At 40.5% G+C, this 9,724-nt stretch overlaps 1 protein-coding gene across 1 annotated transcript; it reads left to right on the top strand.

The window, feature by feature from the left end:
* Nucleotides 1–5,485: 5,485 nt before the first annotated feature.
* On the top strand, nucleotides 5,486–8,621 carry LOC116254075 (protein LIGHT-DEPENDENT SHORT HYPOCOTYLS 6-like). The gene is made up of 2 exons (XM_031629142.2): nucleotides 5,486–6,270; nucleotides 8,339–8,621. Exon 1 carries the CDS (start codon nucleotides 5,721–5,723, stop codon nucleotides 6,264–6,266), a length of 546 nt encoding a protein of 181 aa, XP_031485002.1. The 5' UTR covers nucleotides 5,486–5,720; the 3' UTR covers nucleotides 6,267–6,270; nucleotides 8,339–8,621.
* Nucleotides 8,622–9,724: the final 1,103 nt, after the last annotated feature.

Genomic DNA, 9,724 nt, shown 5'->3' on the forward strand with positions numbered 1-9,724 from the left:
AATGCAAAAAGGTAAAACAAACCCACACAGCCAAACAGGTATCATGCAATCGAACTGATGGCCCTGAAAATCTTTGCAACTAGTACTGATGTAAAAAAAAAATTCTGGTACGTGGGATTTAGCCTGTTGGTCGATCGATGGAGTAAAAGGAAGGAGGACATCTTTCATGCCACTCGGCTGCTTCAATAGGGCAGCACGGCCTACCACCCATTGGTACACCCCCAAGACAACGAGAGAAAAATCTGGTATGTGGGTTACACTGATGGTTGATGAGGCAAAAGATCATAACAGGGGTGTTCGGGCTAGCTTCAAAAGGGCTGCGTGTCAAGGGATTGGCACAAATGTAACAGCTGCGAATCCCCTCCAATGGAAAGAAAGATAGATGACATGAGTTGAGCTTTCAGATATAGATGGTTGAAAAGTTCGGCGCGAATGCGAATGCCTTTGCCGACAGCCACGAACGTTGCCATTTCCTTGGCATCACTGGAGTAAGTTTCCTCTTCCACTCCCAAGGGTTTCGGCGGATGGGGAAGCAAGAATGCGTTGCAAATGGTATACTGCCTATAGGCTAATCCGTAAATTGGCATAGTGTACTCCATTTTAGGTGGGATGGTATTTTCAGATGGACGGCTTTCTGTGGCTCGAGTCCATAAGAATCCCTCATGGCACCGACACCCGAAACCCGAGCCCGGTTTGTTGAGTTATGCAATGTTGAATAAAAATTCTCTTTCTCTGACACCTGTGGAGGAGCCATGTTGTGACTGCCAATTGCCCACACCAGCCCATAGAATTTGTTTTATTTGTATATATCAATACTTCATTAGTTTCAGTTTTTTATATATGAGTATCCCTTCAAAGTTTGAAATTTGAAGTAACGGTACCCATTAGCTAGAAATTCCTAGCTCCGCCACTAACACACACATAATACAGGTTGATTAGACGGAGAAACCACATACTTTGCACCAGTTACATGGCCGGAAGCACAACAACATTCTTGTTAGACCTATGTACATGTGTACTTGGGCTCGCCGGAGACACTGGCGCTGACGAAGTTTGAACGGCACCCTCGCTTGCTAAACCCGGCACCAAGGCACAGGAATCTTTCTCGAGAATCCTTGAGACAAAGTTTTATCTATTTGGTCATTGTTGAGATATAAAAATATAGGCAAATACAATGTACCTATAAAATTATAGGTGACTATAAGATAGTTTACCTAAACAGCACTTAAAAGTTGCAAAGCAAGGCTGATAAACAACAAAGAAAAGAAAAGGTACAACAGAAAGAAAGCACTATAAAACGCGACAAAGCTTTGGTACGGTGTCGGAAGTTCAAACTTCAAATTTTAGTTTTACCTTTTGAACGAAATTACACAGTAATTTGCTCATTTTTCTCTCATAACCATAAAGTCTTCTATTCTTATTGAAGGGGTCTTCAGAGGAAGACGTAAAAAACAGAATATCTTGAAGAGATGAATATGTACATGTGCAAACACAGCACATCAATACGTGTAGCAGAAAAGAAGCTTGGCCGTGAACAGGCCATGAAAGCTCAGACGGGGCCCGGCGCGGGTCCGGGTCCTGAGCGCATAATGGTGTGTTCTTCGCCAGCTCTGCAACAGCTTCATACTGTGCATGACGCAAGTAGAAGGGTTGCCATCAGCTTTAGTCGTTTTCCGATTGGATTTGGATACATGACTTTCTGTATCTTGACGGCCGCGTTCCGTTTGGAAGGATGCCGATAGCTTTTCCACGGTGCAAATGGTCGGAATGGTAGTTTTCAGGAACCGGTCGACTGTTCCAATGGAATCGGAGGTAGATATTTGATTCAGTTCCTTGGCCGACTGAAGGTTGTAACCTGTCAACTTATATATAAAAATATATAGTTTTTTAATTATTTTTATATATTTGTTTCATTTTTTTGTTGAAATTAAGTAATTTTTTTGAATAATTTTGGCTTATTCATCTTATTAGCAGACTCACTAATTTGGTTTATAACATTGGTCTCAAGTCCCAACTTTACATATTCTATCAGGGGATATAATAGTTTGTGACAACTTTACATATTCCACAGTGCATTTGCTTTTTTGTGCTTATGACATGATGTTGTGAGGGTTAGTGAGACAGTTATTTTAGACTTAGGGATGTGAACTGATCGGATTTAAATTAGATGTATTTTTTATCACATTCATTTTTTTTCATATTCATATACTTTGATTTTATATTCGAACTATACAGCCACATTCAAATTTAAAATCTAATTTCATAATCTAAATTGGATCCAAATCTGATTTTTAGGTCAACACCTGAATATGAATTGAATCTAACTTTTAAACTGAAATTCAAACCGTTATAGACATTGAGTATAGGATGTTTATGTAAATCTATATTCGATTCAAATTCAAATGTTAATCCAAAATCAGTTGAAGTTGAACAACAATACGCACAACCTTCCACATTAAGGGCAGAGAAAAAGAGATGGCTAGGGGGCTTTTGGCTCTCACTCGAACAGTAAGCTTCCTTTTTTATCCACCTGACATGTTATTTTTGTCCTATTATTTTTCATTTTTTTGCCATTTGAACTAAAAAACAACTATAATATTATGCTCTTTTTTAAGGATTTGAAAACAATCCCATCTAATGAGCAGATTCATTTAATCTTCCTGTAAACTATATCTCTCTACGACAATGGTTTTGAAGAGTAACATGATTAAATGTTTAATCCTTCCAAGTCGAAACATGTCAAAATATAGATAATATATCTAAATATATATTAATATATCATTGGGTACGGATACGAATTCCTCTTGTATTGTAATATATATAATTGGGACTTATTGGATCGAGCCAAGACGCAAAACCACCATTGGCCGTGAGGGCGATTTTAGGTCTAGGTCTTGTCAAGTAACGTCCAAGTCGTACATGCATATGTTAACTCTGCGGTCACCATCTTGGTTTCTGCTTATGGGCCATGTACGAGGGCGGTTGTGCGCGTCAAAGCCGATACCAAGATGCCCTTCATGCTGTTTGCTTTCATTTCTGTGTGAAACGCGGCGATTTTGGATTGGTTCTTTCGTAGAATTATTGAAGAATATGTTTCAATAAAACGTCCCATCAAGTGGCGAAATCATCCACGCTCCCAAACATTTGCCCCTAGATTTGCTCACCCTTTTTTTTAATCATCTTTTTCCTTTATTCACCACATCATTTTGGCAATTTTTCTATAAAAGCCCTCAAAGGGCCCAACGGGTAGGGCATACGACGCAAGTCCCCTTCCGTTGATATGTTCCCAAGAGGTTATTTGTTATGAGAATGCATTGACTTTGTGTGTTGTAGGCTAAGGGGGTGGAAGGAGCTTCTCCCTATGACATGGGTCCCCATGAGTTGGGTGTCATAAAGAGGCATATTCTTTTTTAAGTTCTTTGAAAACAAAGACATTTTGTGGGTCATTTTTATGTTTATGAATTTGAGTTAAAGATTGAGGCAGATTCATTAAAAAATAAAACTGTTAAGGTTCCTTCCCCTATGACATGGGTACCTTTCTCTTGGCTATAGGTAGGGTCCGAGCCAGAATTTTTTTGTCTATGGAGTATTAAATATATAGGAAACAAATTTTCAGTTGGTCTTGAGGTAGTGATCAAGGTCTCGTAGATTCATATAATTAGACCTAAATCTATCCAAATCCAATAATTAAAAAATGTTTTTAGAGTGGACTCCATGGGACGTATGCCCCATGCAGACCACACTTACCTCTGCCCCTATATGGAGGCTTATTTCTGTCAAAGTTGTTTGGCAACATCGATATTTTGTAAGTATATCATGTATGTATCTGCCTCAAAAATTGAATGAGTTTCACAAAATAATAGAACTATTGTTTCATAAATCTACTCCAATATTTAAGAGGGAGGTGAAAAGAGTGACGGCCTATGACATAGGTACTCTTGAGTTGGGTAAATCCTATGTGTTTCGGTGTTGTTTGAAAGTAGAATCATTTTGTGAGTGTTTCATGAATCTACTTAAAAGATTGAAACAATTTTATGTTGTTTTATGAACTTTCTCCAATTTTGAAAACAGATTCATGAGGGCACTCACCAATTGTCCTTGCTACCAAATGATTTTTTATGTCTTCATGTACATTTTCATAGCATACCATGGAAATAAACCTTAAGTGGCTAATTTACTTTTTTTAAATGTGTCACTTTGAAATAGGAGAGAGAGATAAATGAATTTGAGAAAATGGTGGTGCTGAAAGCAGCTACTTCTAAAAATTTTGAACCCCTCGACCACATCGGAAAATGACTGGGAGGTGCCATATATAAATAAATAAATGATTAAGGGGCATTAACTTATAAAATAGAAAAAAGAAAAGATGATGCCGACCATTACATAAATAACTAGATTTGTTAAGATCGCATAGACAGCTGCTTACATATGCGTAAACCTTAATTCCAAATACTGGCGTTAAGGAGAAGTATGGACATATTTGAACGTTGAAAAGTAAAGCTAAAGTTGAAAATGCAAAAGGTACAACACGTTTTTTGGAAAATTACCGAATGAAACCTACTTTTTTTTTTAACGTAGAAGAAAACCAACAAATCGAGCCATATAGAACTGAAAGTTGCTCCCAGAAGGCCCTTGAGAAGCCGAACATTATGCTTCGTGTTAGGCAGAGTTCCACGGTAATTTTCAGCGGACTGCTCTGCCATCTTCGACTTTCGAGTGGAAGCGACGTCGAATTCTTGTGTACACACGTCACACACATGACGCATGAGATTCCTCAACTGAATTTAACTCAGGTCTTAAAAATTTCCACAAAGAGCAGTGTAGGTATATATAATATATATTCCCTCTATTTTTCCGTTTAGATTCCGAGGGAAAAATACTTATGCATTGCATGAAGCAATGTTTTTAATGACATATACCTGATGTGTTCTTGACCGGACATAGGAATGGCTTGAAGATATATATATATATATATATATATATATATATATATATATATATATATATATATATATATATATATATATATATATATATATATATATATAACGAAAAGGATAAGTTGTTATTAAGAACTATAGCTAAGGAACAAGACATTACAAATATAGCTTTTGCATTTGTTTTTTAGTGATACAAAATAAAAATTAACCATCTGATCACAAAGGTAGATTTAAATCTTTTTTTCTCTCTCTCAATTTCTCTCTCTCTTTCTTTATATATATATGTGTGTTAAAATCTCCCCATCAATTATCTATTTAGATTCACACATGCAATCTGATACGAATTATATATGTGACACATCCATATCAACTGATAGTAGGAAGATTTGAATATACATATATTGGTAGAGAAAAAGTGAGGACAGGCGATGGAGGGGCCACCACGTGAAGACCAGTATTGAAACGTATATCCATTTTACTCAAAGCGGTCAAATTTTTTTTAACCCCACCTTCACTCACTCTCTCTATTCAGTGACCCTTTTTCCCCTTTATTTTTACGTCCCATCTGTCTCTCTGCTTTTCCGACGACTCTCTGTCTCTCTCCAGCAAAGCACCTGGAGCCCTACTCTCCCCTCACCAGCAGCCGATGGGAGCAAGCCCCCGACCAGGGAGGATCTAGCCTGCCGATTTGACGTCTTCCACCGGCAGCCGCTCCAGCATCTCACGCAGCTGCGCCTGTCACTCCACCACCGGTGTCACGCCCAACCATAAGGAACCCACATGGATCCCGGCGGTCGATCAGCGGAGGGAGGGGACGGAGAGTCGTCGGGGCCGGCGGCGCCGCCGAGCAGGTACGAGTCGCAGAAAAGGAGGGACTGGAACACCTTCCTGCAGTACCTGAAGAACCACAAGCCTCCGCTGTCGCTGTCTCGGTGCAGCGGCGCCCATGTCATCGAGTTCCTCAAGTACCTGGACCAGTTCGGCAAGACGAAAGTGCACCTCAACGGCTGCGCCTTCTTCGGCCACCCCAACCCTCCGTTGCCGTGCGCCTGCCCGCTCCGCCAGGCCTGGGGTAGCCTCGACGCCCTCATCGGCCGCCTCCGCGCCGCCTACGAGGAGAACGGCGGCCGCCCCGAATCCAATCCCTTCGGCGCCCGCGCCGTCCGGATTTACCTCCGTGAGGTCCGCGAGGCCCAGGCTAAGGCCCGTGGCATCCCATACGAGAAAAAGAAGCGAAAGCGTCCAACCATCACTACCACCGGCAGCTCCGCTTCCACCTCCTCCCACCCAGCCAGCGGCGGCGTTGGTCCCTCTGCCCACCCTTGAATTGGTGCTCTCTCTTCCTCCATCCCACTTCATCTCCTCTCTCCTCTCTCTCTCCCCTCTAATTATATTGGCAACGAACTGACAGTAGCATCGATTGCTACACAACAAATTAACTGATACTTTCTCATCGGCTTCTGTTTCCTTCCTTTTTCTCTTGTATCGTCACTGTCACGACCTCATAAAGCGAGCATTGTTTGTGTGCTGTGTGTGTTTTGTTCTTTCAACAACAACAGATGACAAGAACTATCCATTGATGACGACAACCCAGTCTTCAGCTGTAGGGCTACATTCAAGCCGTGGCCAGTATTGTTAGACCAAGTTGATGAAAGGGTGGGTGCTTGAGAAGAATGTAAAGAGACAGTAAAAACAACGAAATAAAACCTGTTTGGCAACTAAAAACGTTTCCACTTATCGATCTATGGACTGTGGGAAGATGGGGAACGAGATGATGATTCAACAGAGAAGCCCACAAGTGGAAAAATTTGAATCTCTTACATTCCCAGCACAAACCTCATTCTTTCTCTCTCTATCTCTAGAGAGACTCCCGTCATTCTCTCCGTCCTCTCCAATGGCCGCTCGTGGGGCACAGAGTCCTACTGAAGCTCAGACACGTGCGTTGTCGTGAACTGTCCGTCAGCGGAGCGCATCCCCCCTTTCCTTTCCTCTCTGCAACAGAACTGGTCTTCGTTCAAACATCGGTTTCCGATCCTCTTTCTCTCTCTCCCCAAGCTGAGAGAGTACGATTGGCAAGAACAGGAACAGAAGATTCACTGTTGAAGAACTGACCCACCACCACCAGCATTGAATCTCTCTTTTGCTTTCCCTACTTTTGTCTCTCGCTCCCACCTTTTTCTGTACAAGTTCGCGCCCCTTCTTGTGTCTTCTCTTACTTGACCTCTTACACTTTATCGTCGCGCGACAGATGGTACTCGCAGTACGCTGCAGCAGAACAAGAGAACGGGAGAAATTGAATTCGATATGGCTAGATTTTTGAATGGGAAGATGTACAGTGGAATACTCGTCTGACCTTCAGATGGGTAGCTGCTCTTCTTGTGTGATATACAGATGGATATATGAATATGCAGCTGTTGGAGTACACAAGAGAGAGATCTAGAGAGAGAGTGTGGGTGTGTTCGAAAATTTTTGAATTAGGGGACTTGAAACCCGACGACCCTGCCTAGTCTTGTCGACAAACCCCGGCCACTTCTGATGTCCGTATTATTGAAGTGAGGATTGAACGGAAATTTATACATAAAATAATAAAATAATGAAGCTATTCGAAAACAGTTGCCTCCCAACATATTCCTTCTTCCAACAAAACAGATTAATCTGGCCCGTGTAATCTATTCTTTGGCAGATTATCTCAGCTCACAAGCCACTAAATCCATCCTCATGAGCTCTTGCACAAGAGGAGATGCTAATGATACCGCGTTGGTTTGTCATCACAAACTGGTCCCGTCTCTCTCTCTCTCTCTCTCTCTTTCTCTCTCTATCTTTTCCAGGCTGCGCTTGTGGTTCCAAAAAATTATAATATAAATGGGTAATAGTCCTTGTACATTCACTGTCATAAATAAGGAACGACTTTTATTACATTCTATCTATTATCTTTATTTTATTCCTTGCATTTATTTTTTTCTGTTCATGGGAATAGATTTTTGTACGTGCACTAGTTGTAGCCGTATAAAAAATGAAGTGCACTTGCTGTTTCTCGACAGTTTGAATTGAATGATTTTCAAGTAGATCGTATCGGCCCGATTGGCTTAGATACCTGGAAGAGCACGGTATAGTGTTCGTTTCTTATGCTTTTATGGAATTGGTCCTTCCTTTAAGAGGGTGTTCTCTAAAGTTGACTTAATTAGGAAATGGTGATTAATGGAGTTCTTTGATTTTCCTGTTTCCTGGCCTCTCGGCGGTTGATGACCCTAAAGTTCGGCGGGTTTAGTTGGTAACGTGATTGATGTTTTCTGCATGCACGAGCTTGTTGAACTCTCCCTCTCTCCCCTCTTTCTTTCTCTCTGGTTTCTTGTGGAACAGGATGACTTTGATTGACTTGAACATATTTTTTTTTACAGTAATGCACTCAAATCTGCCACTACGGAAGATGAGACTTAGATCACGTACAGTCTCTAGCTCAGGAAAAAATTCTGTACTTGAATTGAATTTCAGTAGATTCATGCAGGTGCTCTCTCTCTCTCTCTCTCTCTCTCTCTCGCTTTTGTTGTGAAACGGGCACGACCCGAGCCAAGAGTTTGCACCTTACAGTGCTTTTGAACAGACGATATTTTAGCAAAGCATGTACTTTTCCTGTTTGTATCTCCATTATTAGTTAATAGAATTGCAAACTATTTCAATTTTTGCAGCAGGAAAAAGAAACCTGATCCTTATTTTGCATCGACTTGGAGCGTCTTAAAACCAAAATATTAATATTAAATCCTTCGCTAGCTTTACTTCTCATGGGCAATTTCTGATCGTCGAGCACAATTTACTTGGAATCGATCGTCGGTCATGCGGCATTTGCTGCAAGATATTGTCTGCAATTGCTTTGTCCACAGATGGTGTGCATCGCCACTTTGTTTGACAAAATCTTATTACGCTAAATGCCCGATTAGAGGAAAAGGTTAAAGGTGTAGTACAAGTTTAGGGAGAGAAAGAACAAAAGAAGTATATAAATTTCAATCTGCTGCTAATACTATTTGGCTTCTGCTTGTAACGGACTGAGGCAGAGATCTTCAGAACATTCATCTGGAAGTTGGTAGATCACTATAACAATATCAGTAGACAGTAGTACTTCTGGTTTCATGCATGCTCCACAAGGCTGCAGGATATAGACTGTCATGATGTTATCTATTATTTTATTGCTTATTCCAGTCTGATATTGATTATTTCCTGTGAAATTAAGCATAATTACAGTGACTAATCTCTCAACATCTTGGATGAATATACTGCTGTTGAGAAAAATGAATCAGAAAAGGATAAGAACATATAAATGGATCACCAGATCGATGACCCTTGTTTGCACAGGTAGCTTTTACAGAAGACAAGATTTTGGTAACCGCTTGTGGCGATATAACCAACTTGAATGAAGTTGGTAAAACACCACACAATAGTTCTGTTCCTCTTATTTCTCACTAGGCTTTGTTTGTGCTGATTTTGTTGATGCATTGCTGCAGAGTGAATTAGCATCTTTCATTTTGTGTTATGGACATCATCTCAATCATTCCTACCATTGCTTCTCAAGGTTGAAGGGAGTGCACTGGGCGAGAACTGGTACGAAACACTAGTAATATAATTGAGAGATTAATGGCAGTACTGCCACTAAATAATCATCTTGACTAACTATATATCATCTTGTGTGATAGTTCATAGTTTGTGTTATCAATCTATAAATACAACATAAACTAGAAGCTGCTTGCGTAGAGGAGCAATGTTTCATGATTTCCAAGAAAAACGATAATATG

Source organism: Nymphaea colorata, chromosome 5 (assembly GCF_008831285.2).
Source record: "Nymphaea colorata isolate Beijing-Zhang1983 chromosome 5, ASM883128v2, whole genome shotgun sequence".
NCBI lineage: Eukaryota > Viridiplantae > Streptophyta > Magnoliopsida > Nymphaeales > Nymphaeaceae > Nymphaea > Nymphaea colorata.